Here is a 15,270-nt window from a genome sequence, read left to right on the forward strand (position 1 = left end):
GAGTTGAACTTCGATTTTCAAATCTCGTAGTAGCAGGAATAAATAGTTAGGAAATAATTTCACTCCTACCAGTAATGTTCGATGGCTTTTTACGGCGACCTGGGTGAAGAATGAAGAAATGTTTCACCTAGTTACGTTTATCTAAGTAGTAAAGCAATAATATAGGCATTTTGATTATTTCAGCATTCCCAAGAAGGCCTATTCAAGGAAATGTTTGAGAAAATGCAAAAGTGGGATATGCCGAGTGGTAACCCAGCTGGTATTGACAGGTAGGTTTAAGTCCTGTTTCTTTTACAGTTCCATTTAAGAATATATTGAAGCTCTAAGACACGTCTGATTTATTACAAGCTTTTATTTAGTTTCACCTATCCCGTTGCCTGTCTGTCTGTATGCCTGTCTGTCTGTCTGTAATCAAATCTTGCAAGTTAAATTTGACCAACTTCCAGTAGTCAGATTGACTTGAAATTTAGAATAGGTACTTAACTTACTTATGTAAATCGCGTGTCACGTCTCCGCAGGACGGAACTCTTCAACTTTTAATAGCATCGACTTGAAATTTGGTAAGCAAATGTAGTTTGGGTGACAATGCAAGTACAGTCAACAAAAAGTGCAATCAGCAGAAAAAGCTTGTATTAAAAAATAGTTTTTTATGGTTATGTTATAATAATTGTGAGATGACCCGTGTGAGTAGGTACCTATCCTACATAAGGTTTCCAGGTTAGACGGGTGTCGTATTTCGGCTTATAGCAGCTTATATAGGCCGTAATTTACGGCAATTGGTAATCAAGAGTTTTCTTTTTTGAATTGATTGTTAGAATTTAATTTAATGTCATATCATTTTAGTTACCAGCACTGATATTTTACACAACAAAGCGTTCAAAATAAAGAAAGAAAGAAAGAAAGAAAGAAAAAAAGAGGATATTTACTCACTAACACAGAAGACACACATATACAGCAAAATTTACACAAATTAAAAAAAAATACAGAATAACACATGAAAATAGTAAATACATATACACAATTTTGTGTGTCCCCGCGAAAGTGAAACTGCCAGATTTTCAGCCAGATCTGTGACTCACGGAACGGAACGGATAAATACCTGATACAACTCTATGTCTAGGGCCGCGGTAGGACGTGTCAGATATTTTTGCACGAACCAAAACAACAACTGCTCATCCGCGACCTCATGATAGCTACATTTATGCAAGATATGCATGTTCATTACAGTTCCTCCACCTCCACACTACAAACACACAAATCACACAAACCCATATATCATCACCACCACACTACACTGACGCGATTCGAACTCAACCAGAGCTCATCTTCAGAGCAACACAACCGTACACCATGCTACCAGATGTTACATCTATGAACACGCATATCTTGCACAAATGTAGCTATCATAAGGTCACCTCTGCAAAGTAACGCCTGATTCAATAAATTATTTCTGCACGCTCCGCTGTGGCAGATTATTGTACGAAATGCAGGTGACTGTACGAAACACGAAAAAAACAGAAGTTTTCTAAGCCGTATACTTAAAAAAATATATTATTTGATTATGTACGTTCTGACGACTTTAAATTTATGAGCCATCATGGAAGCATTTCACAGTAAACGTCATAGTGACATCGCATTAATTAACAAGGAAAATCGTAATGACTTTTCCTTTGATAAAGGTTCCATGGTGGCTCATGTATTAGTCTTTGACCGTATGTACATAGGCTGCATCCTACGCTAAGCCTGTGTTTTGTCGTAGGTACCTATAATATGATCTATAGAGGTGAGACGTATTTACTGGAATAGGTTTTGGCTTGGACGCGTGAGTACGCGTTCCCGCCCGCGATTCTTTTAGCGTACGAGTATTTAGGAGTACGGCGGCTGACAACGTTCCGCCAACTTGAAAACAAGCATTTATGTACACTTTTTTATTGAAAAATTTATAAAAATTGCAGACAGTCTTGGCCTGTATAAAGTATGTAGGGAAGTTTTTAGTCGGTATTTAGTATAAGTTAAAATTAAAAACAAATATGAAGTGTGAAGAAGAGAAAGAGAATTCGGTAGTTCGATATTCGTAAAACTACTAAAACTAGTACGGTTTATACGCAATCACGGGAGCGCATTTACGGGAATCATTTTGTTTACGCAATGAGTCAATGAGTTAAGTACCTACTCGTAGATACTCGTGGACCTAGTTTTTGGATCTAGTCTTTTTGTGGACGCGTACTCGCAAGACTCAGTCCGCGTTTTGCCTAGTACGTCTCACCTCTAATGATCTACTGCTGGTCAAAAGTTTCTTCACCTTTCCTCCACTCCCGTCTGAAAAACATATATTATAGGCTATAGCTGATTATTAATAATATCGTGTGTTTTGTTTTCAGAGTGAACCAAGATCCATCAGAAGGAAAATTTGCATTTTTGATGGAATCTACGTCAATAGAATATGAAATAGAGCGGAACTGCAATCTTACACAGGTTAGTAAAATTTTTATGGTCGTTTCCACTACTTAAAAAAACGATTAATTAAAGCTGGAAAATCGTGCTATCATTACCTACCTATATATATCCCACTGCTGGGCACAGGCCTCCTCTCAGAACGAGAGGGCTTGGGTCGAAGTTCCCAAACGAGCCAATTGTGGATTGGGAACTTCACACACACCATTGAATTGCTTCGCAAGGTTGTGCAAGTTTTCTCACAATGTTTTCCTTCGTCGTAAAGCTCGTGATAAATTTCAAATGTAATTTGAAATAATGGGCTTGTGTCTTGTGTGTTTTAATATTTTTTTGTATCTATTTAAAATAGATACAAGGAATTGATATTTATATATACTTTTGAATTAAAAAAAACCGCACAAAGAATAAAAATATTATACTAGTATTGTTTTATTCAAAAACCTTATTAATAAAATAATATCTTTTAAAATAAAATTCTTACTTTACTCAAAGTGTGTTTCAAAAGTGCTTTTTCTGGTATTGAAACTCCGAAGATCTTACAATTGGGTCTGGACCATAAATAGCAAAACCTGAGATATTTAGAAATACACGCGATTTTTGTTAAAGCTAAATTTTTCCAAGATGCCCACTTAGGGCACGATAAAGCCCTCAAGCCCCATGTAGACCATGCATGGACTTGCATGCAAGTTGCATTACATCGCAGACTATTGAGGGACAATGAATTCAGTTGATCAAACAAATACCGCAATATAGTGAAACTTGCATGCATGTTCTCCCATTGCCTAAATGGAGCTTAAGCCGAGTTTAGACTTGTAAGAAAAATCGTGCAAGTTGCATTACACTGCGAGGCCGTAAAGCCAACGAGTTTGTAATGGTCAATCGAGCGCCGCGATGTAATGCAACTTGCACCATTTTTCTTGCAAGTCTAAACTCGGCTTTAAGATAACCCCTGCTTACAAGACACCGTGTATATTATATACAGGGTGTCTGAGTTCTCTGACCATGGGGCTATATGCAAAGGTTCGATCCTACTCGCATAACTGAGCTACTTTTGTTCTGAAACGTTTTAAAAACATGTCCATTGTTGATTTTATTTCTTTCATACGAATTAAATGTATTTTTTGCTTGATTAATGTTTATCTTAAAGAGATATCAAATAAAAGTCAAATTATTTAAAGGCTACCTAGGTACCAGGAGACTGTTGGCGTTCTGCAGAATAAACCGCAACCCTGTCATCGTAACTGTCATTGGCCCAAGCCTTAAGGCCGTCATCAAGGGAATAATAATAATAATACCAGGAGAATGCGATAACAACGCTATGTCAGATATTAAATAAATAAATAAAATAAATATCATGGGGCACTAGACACCAATTGACCAATAGTCCCAAACTAAGCAAACCTATGGATACTAGGCAACGGAGAAACATACTTATATAGATAAATACATATTAAACATCCAAGACCCGAGAACAAACATTCGTATTAGGTATTCATACAAATATCTGCCCGGCCGGGAATCGAACCAGGGACCTCAAGCTTAGTAGTCAATATTCAACTTTAAGGATCAATAAATTATCTAAATTCAAGTTATTTGAAAATTAGCTTATTTACACAACGAAAGTAGCTTATTTGTGTGAGTAAAATCCTACGAATATATAATATGTCGTAAAATTGAACCTTGGATTAAAAGCCTATGGTCAGAGATCTGTATTTTTATTTGGTTTCGTTTACATTCGAATGATTATAATTTTGTTACAGATGGGCGGTTTGATTGACAGTAAGGGATACGGCATCGCTATGGCAAAAAGTATGCGCTATTTATATTTATTTCACACTTTAAATAAAATTAATTAATTCCTAAACAATTCCATATGTCTGTTTTCTGGGTGTGTAAAAGTATAAGTTTTGATAAAATTTTAACATTTGGTATAATATTACATTTGATTTAATTCGATTTACACAACAAGAACATTTTAATAGATAAAAATAAATAGAAACCTAACCTTATACTATACCTAACATACCAAATATAATTATTAACTTCTTGAGTGAATCGAATTTTACATAATTACGCATTAAGAAATTCGTGTGGTGTTATTATGAAACTCGTGTGTCGGCTCGTTTTACACTCGTCAAGAGTTGGCACGAATGGCTTAAATGAAAGTAATGTCACTTAGACATTTTTGTAGGAAAATGACAAGTGCATAACATTTTCACATCTGTTGAAGTGTATTCAAATAGGTAACACATCAAAGTAACACACAGATGAGCCCGTACACATGTAAAACGTAACAATGAACAACTAACTACAATAAAAACATAACAACAATGAAAAAAATAACAGAACAAGAGTCACTGGAAAACGATTACGAATTCAGTCTCGAATGTTAGTGCATTGAGTGATGTCTCGCGTCAAGCGGCCCACAGCTTAAAAACCCGGGTGTAACAACAGGACAATAAAAATTATGCATACGAAAACAGTATTATCTTTGTAAATTAATATACCTATCAAAGTGTAAATCTCAAAATAATGATTCCCATAAGTAAATTAAAATATTTTATCTTGATTATGAAATACAGTTTTTTAATAGGAAGTCTATTTCTGGAAAATTTGGAAAGAACAAATCTTGAATTCTGCTAATGTATTTTGCTAACAGCAACACCTTTGTTTACATTTTTTCCATGGAATTAAAAATCCGTGTTTAGGTAGGTACTTTTTTTTTCGACTGGATGGCAAACGAGCAAGTGGGTCTCCTGATGGTAAGAGATCACCACCGCCCATAAAACATCTGCAACACCAGGGGTATTGCAGATACGTTGCCAACCTAGAGGCCTAAGATGGGATACCTAAAGTGCCAGTAATTTCACCTTCACGGCAGGATTAGCGAGCGACTTTAGTACTTTCATTCAATCCATTCGTGCCAGCTCTTGTGAATCAACCTGTACTTAGGTATAATTTTTTTATTTGGATTTTAGATTCATCGTATCGTCAAGCGTTGAACTTAGCACTATTGAACCTACAAGAAGCGGGCGAGTTGAGGATCATGAAGCACCGTTGGTGGAGAGAGATGAATGGTGGTGGTGGTTGCGATGTTTGTACAGCTTTTTCTTATCCATACTATATATATTAATATTACAAATGCGAAAGTGTGTTTGTATGTTTGTGTGTTTGTCCGTCTTTCACGCCGTAACGGAGCGACGAATCGATGTGATTTTTGGCATAGAGATAGTTTATGGGCCCGAGAGTGACAAAGGCTACTTTTATCCCGGGAAAATGCACAGTTTCCGAGGGAACAGCGCGCGATAACCGAATACCACGCGGGCGGAGCCGCGGGCAAAAGCTAGTATTTTTATAAATGTACTTTTGATAGGTATAGTGAATTAATAACATAAAAATTACTAATAAAATAATGCCACATTTGTCAAATATTTTAATAGTTTTTATAAAATAAGTGACACTGCATTCACCAAGCATATAGAGTCTTTATGTATGACTGATTATGATGAAGCATACTTTGTTAATCTATTATCTACAGGTGTCTGCACTCAAACTATGAACATAATCATAGATTGACTTATGATTATATTTATTCAATATGTATACTGCTGTGCTACGAGTAACGCTTCTTTAAAAACGGTAAAGTCATCTCGCTTTTATAATACAATACCAGGGTGGAACATTCATTCCAATTCCTTAGCAGTTCGCATTACCTACCTTGTCTATGGCTACCTTTACACAATCTTTTATCTTTTCAGGCGGAAGAACAGCCAGCGAATGAAAAATTGAAAATGAGGAACTTCTAGGTTTATTCGTTGTGCTGGGAACTGGATGTGTTCTCGGTTTGTTCATCTCGCTAGCAGACCTGATGGTTGCCGCGAGGCGCAGTTCACGGGACCCAACAGCTTCATACTGGCGTCGACTTTACGAAGAGCTCCGCTTCGTATTCCATTTCGATCAATCAGAAAAGCCGGTTCAAGGTCCGCTCCTCCGCACCTACACCTAAGCCGGAGTCTATCAATCTGAGCCTTTAGAGGAGGAGGAAAGAATAGATTCGCGTTTGCGATCGGCGTCGTTTCAATCAAGCGGAGTTCGATCGAGAAGACGATCGTCCATGCACAATGCTAGCTTGCGGCTGGCACGGCATGCGCGGCAAAGGGACCCAGCAACGCCTGCGCGTGGTCAAGTAAACGACTCCTAAAGTTTCTTAGGTCGCGGACTGGGCGCTTGCAGCGTATAATAAACATAGAACATGCTTGCCGCTCCGCTTCTGACCCGCTGTCTGCTAGTGTTAATATCAAGGCCTAAAGCACTCGGTTGTTTTATGCGATAAACGCACATCAAATCCAACCAATCACAATCTACGCAATCTAATTACCAAACGTGCATTTGCCGCTGCGCTCACCGCGTAAGACAAGGTTTGGTAATTAGATTATCTACTGCAAAATAATGTGCGTCAAACGCATTGCGTTTAACGCAGCGTTTATCGTATAAAACAACCGAGCGCTTAACCGCGCCGTGTAAGGCTGGCTGTTCACTGGAGCGGAGCGAGGCAGTGAAGCGGAGAGAGGGGTAATGCGGATGCGGGGGTATGCCTGTCTATAGTTGCGGATTGCGGAGCTAGATAGCGGAGCGAAGCGAAAAAGTAATGTGGAGCGGAGTTGCGGAGGCGCGAAGTTAGACAACGGAGCGGAGCGAGAAACTAATCTTCTTTCTTCTATTTATAAATAAAGAATAATCATAAAATGTGTTGCTAAGCGCAAAACTCGGGAATGGCTGGACAGATTTATGAAATTAAGATTGGTTTTTTGGAATCTTTTTTATTTTTTATTTCAATTCCAAATTTTTACTTTTACGGTCATCCCGTAAAACCTAAATTGAAAACACAAACTGAAATAAAGATGCACAGAAAAACCAGAAAAATAAGACCAGCACTGGGAATCGAACCCAGGTCCTCGGTATTCCGTACCGCGTGCTATACCGCTACACCACTGCTGGTCAACGGTACAGACACGAACTTCTCCTATGCACCTCATATTTCAGCTTGTTTGTTTCTTATTTAGCCACTTAAGCTGTGACGCTAGCGACATCTATACCGTAGCCCTCATCGAGAAACTTTCGGCACTCCATTGGACGAGAAAATTTGGAAAAATTACAACGGAGATGAAGCCGCGGCAACAGCTAGTGCTTAATGAAAGTAATTTCATTGCTTCCTGATTTTTTATGAATTTTTAAGCTAGGTACCAACTCTTCATCCAGTGACGAGGAGCGGAGCTTTTGTGCAATTATATGGGTGGATTTTTTGTCTCGATTACCACTCCGCTACCTCGCTCCACTTCAGACAGTGCACAGGCAGCCTTACTGTTAAATTTAAAAACGCACAATTATGAAGTAACCAATAGGAAATGTTGCCCACATCGCTAAATGTAAATAAATTATACCTGATTAAACACTTTTGTTGGTTTTATTGTCTAACACGACAACTATACATAACTACTTTTACTTCTGGCCTTTATTTTCAGATCCGCGTGAATATTACCATGTAAAGCCCAGTTTAGACCAGTAAGAAAATTGTGCAGTGGTCAATCGAGCGCCGCAATGTAATTTGCACTATTTTCTTGCAGGTCTAACTAGGCTTTAGGATGTTTGTTACTTTTACTTACGCTAAAATGGCTGAACTGATTTAAATGACATTTGGTACACAAATAGTTTATCGTCGCTGAGCTTACAAGGATATTTTTTATACCAGAAATTGCAGTGACTACAATATAAATAATTCATATCATACCTAAAATGCGGCTCATGTCCGGCTACCAATAGAATCTAGATTTGAATGCCAGTTCTAACAGACCGACAAAACTTTAAGGTGGAACGATTTCCATACTAATTTATTTTTCCAACCATGTGCACTTGAAAGATTATTTGAAACTAAAATCACATCTCTTAACGTTTATTTCGTTCTTTTATTGCGGCATTCTTTAATTATGTAAAGAAAGCTTTTGATTAATAGCTTAATCTAGATGATAATTTTAGTTCATATTTGTCAATATGTGAGTGGACGGCGACAGTATCGTACGCCAAAGGCTCGGTAGTAGTGTGCGTTGCGGCTAATTCGCCAAGTCGCCGTCAATTCGAAGCTAGGCGCCACTGTCAGTTTTCGTTTGATTTGTCTGATCAAAATCAAATAATAATTAATAACCATTTTGAAGCACGTGCCCTTTTTTTATATATTTTTGCTGGCCATCGGTACAAATCCCTTCGATCAAAAGACTGAAGCGAAAAGAACAAATGCGTTGCCAATTTTTTTAATTTCCGTAAGAATTATTTCTTTCGAAAAGAAAAAATTGCGTTGCACGTACGGTCAAGGACTTAAATTTATGAATGAACTAAAATAATTTCCTTGCTCACCCGCGACCTTACGATAGCTAAGCTTATGCAAAATATGCGTGTTCATGCAGTTCCTCCACCTCCACACTGTAAGAACACACACAAACCCATCTATCACCACCACCACACTACACTGACGCGTTTCGAACTCAACCAGAGCTCATCTTCAGAGTGACACAACCGTACACCATGCTACCAGTTGTTAGATAACAACTGGTGTGTATGGTGGTGTCTGAAGATGAGATCTGGTTGAGTTCGAAACGCGTCAGTGTAGTGTGGTGGTGGTGATAGATGGGTTTGTGTGATTTGTGTGTGTTCTTACAGTGTGGAGGTGGAGGAACTGCATGAACACGCATATTTTGCATAAGCTTAGCTATCGTAAGGTCGCGGGTGAGCAAGGAAATTATTTTAGTTCATTGATATGGACCTCCGCAAAGTAACGCCTGATTCAATAAATTATTTAAATTTATGAGCCACCATGGAACCATTTCACAGTAAACGTCATAGTGACATCGTATTAATTAACAAGGAAAACAGTAATGACTTTTCATATGACAAGGTTCCACGGTGGCTCATGAATTAAAGTCCTCGACCGTACTACATCATCATCATCATCAGCCTCTAGCAGTCCACTGCGGGACATAGGCCCCCCAAAGAGCGCCATTGCGCCTTGTCCTCGGCTAGACGCACCCAGCTTCTACCAGCAGCCTTTCGTGGATCGTCACCGACCGTGCGTACCTACTAACAAATAAGTATAGAAAATTGCATATACAGTCAAACCATTTGCTTCCTGACCCACCGTAGAACGCTCTCACAGTAAGTGTCATAATAAATTCCCTTGTCAAGCAATGCGATGTCACTATGACTTTTTCTATGAAAAGGTTCCACAGTGGGTCACGATTCCGTGGGTTCGATAGTACGTCTTATAAATAAGGAATATCACTGCAATTTTCTGCCGTCAGAGTGCAGCACTAGCACTAAGTGTTAATGGTTTTTTGAGTATCTTAAAATGTCCGTAGGAAGCCATAATAGCATATTATTTCAATTCAATTTTTGGAAATATAGCTCTATCGTTATTATCGATGTAAATATCATGTTATTTTGTTACTCATAAAAAAAATATCATGATTTCTGTAGGTACTAATACTCTTTGGATAAAATATAAAGAGAACTGACGTTGTCATTTGGAATATGTACAGTAAAAGTAAAAAAAGAAAAACAAAAACATCTCAACTGTCAAGTCAAACTGCGATTTTCTAATTCGCTATCGATGAAGCTATAGTTTCAAGAGAATTAAATTGTAATTCGCATTGCACTATGGAGCCACGAACTTCGCGAAAAAGACTATAAAATCATCATTACTCTGGTCCCAGGAAAAATCGAAAACGAGTTCAGGGACAAATGAAACGTTATCACGGAGAAATCAAAAGGTAAGTACCGTGGAAACCATATTGCAGATTGTGGCGTTATTTCGAAAACATAACCTGGCTAATCTGCTTGTTGTTGCAGTCGTAATGAAGTATGGTGCAAAAAAAGGAAAATGGATGACGATCCAACATTAATTCGAGTTCTGCGTAAGTGAAACATAAATATCCTTCACACATATAGTATATAGGTAATATTATAAATTTGAAAGCTTCTTCCATTGGTTGGCAATCAAGTACTGTCCGCTTCAAGCGGAACATTTTCCCACGCATGACTAAACTATGGAACCAGCTTCCCGGGACGGCATTCCCAGAGCGGTAGAGCTTAGGGATCTTAGCCTATCAATCTCGCAACGGGCCGGCAACGCACCTGTGATACCCCTCGTTTTACCGGTGCCCATGAGCGGCGATGATTGCTTCCCACCAGGTGACCCGAATACTTGTTTCCCCTCTTATATGAAAAAAGGTCTCGACTGATTGGGATGAAATTTGGTATGTAGATAGCTGGGCGTGTAAAGTGAAAGCTCCTTCTTATCACGATATACCCACGAGATCGGGATAAAATACCAAAATTTCAGCCGATACGAATTTTTATTGAATTTATTGAATCAGTGTTACTTTGCATAGGCCCATATATCAATATTTTTTTACAGTGAGGAGGTGGAAGAACGCATGAACATGCACATCCATACTAATATTATAAATACGAAATTGTGTGTATTTGTATGTTTGTCCGTCTTTCACGTCGAAACAGAGCTATGGATCGATGTGATTTTTGGCATAGAGATAGTTTATGGGCCAAAGAGTGACATAGGCTACTTTTTATCCCGGAGAAATGCTCAGTTCCCGAGGGAACGGCGCACGATCACCGAATTCCACGCGTGCGAAGCCGCGGGCAAAAGCTAGTCTTGCATAAATGTAGCTATCATATAAGGTCGCGGGTGAGCAAAGTAATTGTTTCAGTTCATTCATATTACAAATTGACCGTGGGTATTTTATGTGCAATGTTATTTTATGAATTAGTCAAAATCCTGGAATTCAGTTCAACTATCGGTTCTGATGGCTTACGCGTGCGAAGCAAATGCCAAAGTTTGTGAGTACGGACCATCCATAAAGTACATCACACCAATTTTGACCATTTTGCAATTGTTTAGTTGGTTATGTTATTCGAGCGTATGTATTTGAATAATACCGTATGTGTGTATGTTTCATGCTAAAACGGCTTTAGGGATTAGTTACGAGTAGTACCTCAGACCATAGAAATCTATGATCTGATGTTAGAACCTAATTTAATTAGTATGTGGATAGTTGGATACCTGGAATAATACATATAGCGTCACTGCTTTGAAAAAATCTGGTTTCTAAAATCAATACGTGTCAACAAAATTAAACCTTGACATAACTAATTTCCATAAAGTTCACTCAGAAAAATTACTTATTTTGTGGTACGAGTTTTTTTTTATGCACCTACTTACTTTTAATTTTTATATTCGAACGGAATGGGGATAAAGCATACCACTTGTAATAATATTATCGATATGAAAGTTTGTGAGTATGTTTGTGTGTGTGCGTGTGTGTGTTTGTTTGTTGCTTCTTCACGCTAAAACGGCTTGAAGGATTTTTTTAAAATTTGGTATGTTGATAGTTAGACATCTGAAACAACATAGAGGCTACTTTATATCTCAATAATCCCATAGGATCGGGATATAATCTTGAAATTTCAATCAATGGCTGGTTTAAGAGTTAAGAAATTTTCCGCGGGTAGTAATTATTATAAAATACAAAACCTGCGCACAAACCTGCGAAGCAATTCAACGGTGTGTGTGAAGTTCCCAATCCGCACTGGGGCCTGCATGGGAACTACTGCCCAAGCCCTCTGATTACGAGAGGAGGCCTGTGCCCTGCAGTGGGTCATATATAGGCTGGGATGATGATGATGATGATAAAATTCCGACCAGAGTATTCCTATACTCTGACCGGCAATCCAGGTCAGAATGTAGGTTTTTATGACTTAACTATATTTTTTGTGGTTTTACTTATTTTATTAAAGTTATAGTGAAAAACACGATAACAAAAGGCATATTTTGTAAAATGAATTTTAGTAAACTCCTAATTTACCGAGGTATGGGGCTCAAAAGTTAGTCCGTTACCAAGGGGCCGGGGACAAAATATCTGGTGGCGTCAAAATTATGTCAATAAGAGTCCTGTTTTTAAAAACCTACCGTCTAAAAAACATAACCCTCTTTTGGGCAGTCGGGTAATAACTATATTTGGTGTATTAAACTTTTTTCTCTGTGAACAACCGTTTTTAGAATAGGGGGGGATACATTTTCATGCCACATTTCAAGTCGATGCCATTTACCGTTGAAGAGTTCCGTCCTGCGGAGACAATACTCGCCGGGCTATCTAGATGTCACCAAATTATTGCATTGTCACGCGATTTAAACGTGTATGCAAAATTTCAGCTCAGTCGGTAACCGGAAAGTGCATCAAATTTAATTGGCAAGATTTGATGACAAACATCGGGACAGGTGAAACTAAATAAAAGCTTGTAGAAGTGGCTCTACTTCAAAGCAAAAAGATGTATGTTCAAATAAGGAATCTTTTTCGAGGTTGCAAATATACTTGGTGACTAGTTTAAATTCGGAAAGTTAGTCTTTTAGTTAGTTCGGAAGGAAAGCGAGAATTGGTTCGTGCTCGTGCTGCATTGTGCCTGATATGACAGCTGAATCATGGCGGCATGGACGGCATTATGCAAGAAGTGATCAAGTCAATAATAGGTACTATGAACAATGTTTTATATTTAATCCTACTAATTATTTATAAATATAATAAAATCCGATTCAATGAGATCAATATCCCGTGGGATCGCGGTGGATGCGGGAAGCGCAACACCGGTCTGAGTGGAGAGCCTTGGGGGAGGCCTATGCCCAGCAGTGGATGTCTTTCGGCTGACATGATGATGATGATGAATATCACTCGAAACATAATAATTTATTCAGTTTTTATCTAGAAAACATTTAAAAGTGAACTTTTCATCTAAATATTTTCTAAGAAATTCAACGACAATTAAAAAATATAAAATAGCCCTAATTTATCGTGAACTTTACGGTGAAGGAAAATAAATATATTTATAATTCAATGGTGTGGGTGAAGTTCCTGATCTTTCTCACTCTTCTTAGAGTACGTTATAAAGATCGAGATGGTGAATAAAATTAATAAGCCGACTGCATAAAAACTTTCAATAAAAAGGAAAAACAAGTAATAAATCCTTATGCGGAATACAGTGAGTTCAACCTTCTATTTTCTTTTTATTGTTGGATATTTTTTTACGGAGTCATGCTTTCATTTTTTGACTTGAGGAAATTACTAAAGCATTAAAAATCATTTTTTTAAATGCTATACCTAGTTGGTTACTAAGTTTTGTTACTGGAGTTGTGAGTGATAATCTGGGACCCTAGTGAAAAAGGGGTTAAGTCTGCAGAAATTACACAGCTATTTTCTATTTTATATGTAAAGGGTTTAAGTCGAAATCAGCTGTTCAACTTCTGCAGAATTAACCCCTTTTTCACTAGGGCCTAGGGCTTTCAATGTAAAGCTTTTAATAAAACACGGAATGCACCACTTGATTTTTTTTGTACTGATCAAAATATAAATTGATTTATCAAAAAAGTATACCGTATAATTATTTAACTCCACGAAAATATTGAGGTTGCCACCAGACGCAAACACGCGGTCAATTTATGAAAATTAGACTACAAGTATGAGTGCAAATCTACTAATTTGTAGTATTCTGGAGTAATATTATTTATATTATATCTGTGAAAGCTCTATGTCGCAGCATATTTTGGAGCCAATATTCAGTTTTCTAACGATTCTGTGCCTTACCTCTTCGAATCTTGCATGTTTTTCACTTTTGGCCAAAAGCGCATAATTTCGGCGGCCATGCATCAAATGCATTGCTAAAACTTGTCATACTAACAAGTCTCGGTCAGACACACTTCATCTATACGAGGCCAGGATGGCGATTAACTGGTCGAACTTGTGTAGTGCTTTTCTCAAAAATGATGATGATGGTATGATGATGATGATAGTGATAATAATGTATGGTGGTGATGATGATAATGATGATGATGATGATGATGTTTATGATGATGATGATGATGATGTTTATGATGATGATGATATTGGTTGATTGTGACCATTATGATGATATAGATGATGAAGACGACGATGATGATGTAGATGATGATAATGATGATGTAATTGTTGCTGATAATGATGCTGATGATGATGATGATGATGATTATGATGATGAATGATTATTGTATGATTAGATGTGATGATGATGGTTATTTGATAATTTGCTGATGATAGTGATGATGATTGATAGTGATGGTGATAATGATGATTTTGATGATGATGATGGTTGGTAATGATGATGACGATGATGATGATGTAGATGATGATAATGTAAACTATGTTGATAATGATGCTGATTATGATGATGATGCTGATGATGATGATGATGATGACATGGACCCATTTCAAAATACTAGTTAAGTACACCCAACACTGCTGCTCGGCCTGCGCGCTATTTTCCAAATTTTTAAAGGAACCCGTTACTGTCCAGTAACATACATAATATTTATGGATCTCGGAAACGGCTCTACCGATTTCGATAATTTGGTATGAAGGGTTTCTGGGGATGAAAAAAATCGATCTAGCTTGGTCTTATCTATGGGAAAAACGCTTGTATCGAGTCGCCAGCGTAAGTACTAAGAATATATGGCAATGAAAAATTCACTTTTGATGTTTCTAGAGAAAAATTGAATAAAATTATTATATTTCGTGGGACATTAACTCATTGAATTGAATTTTATTATATTTTATAAATAATTCAAATTAAAAATGTTCATAATATTACAATGATAGTTTTATTATTGACTTGACTCTTCTGCATAATGCCGTCCATGCCGCCATAACTCAGGTGTCATATCAGGCA

The 15,270-nt window shown here is 37.5% G+C and overlaps 1 protein-coding gene across 2 annotated transcripts in view; it reads left to right on the forward strand.

Moving 5' to 3' along the window:
- LOC141435986 (glutamate receptor ionotropic, kainate 2-like) overlaps positions 1–15,270 on the forward strand; it is a 63,164-nt gene that overhangs the window by 11,981 nt on the left and 35,913 nt on the right. The window contains exons 13-17 of one of the 2 annotated variants that reach the window (XM_074098805.1): positions 184–269; positions 2,382–2,475; positions 4,215–4,263; positions 5,433–5,548; positions 6,213–6,441. In XM_074098805.1, coding sequence (XP_073954906.1) covers positions 184–269; positions 2,382–2,475; positions 4,215–4,263; positions 5,433–5,548; positions 6,213–6,260 — 393 coding nt within the window. In that variant the 3' untranslated portion in view covers positions 6,261–6,441. Of the gene's footprint in view, positions 1–183; positions 270–2,381; positions 2,476–4,214; positions 4,264–5,432; positions 5,549–6,212; positions 6,442–15,270 lie in introns of those variants that run through there. The other variant, XM_074098804.1, reaches the window with a different exon arrangement.

The sequence above is a fragment of the Choristoneura fumiferana genome, chromosome 16 (genome assembly GCF_025370935.1).
Source record: "Choristoneura fumiferana chromosome 16, NRCan_CFum_1, whole genome shotgun sequence".
Taxonomy (NCBI): domain Eukaryota; kingdom Metazoa; phylum Arthropoda; class Insecta; order Lepidoptera; family Tortricidae; genus Choristoneura; species Choristoneura fumiferana.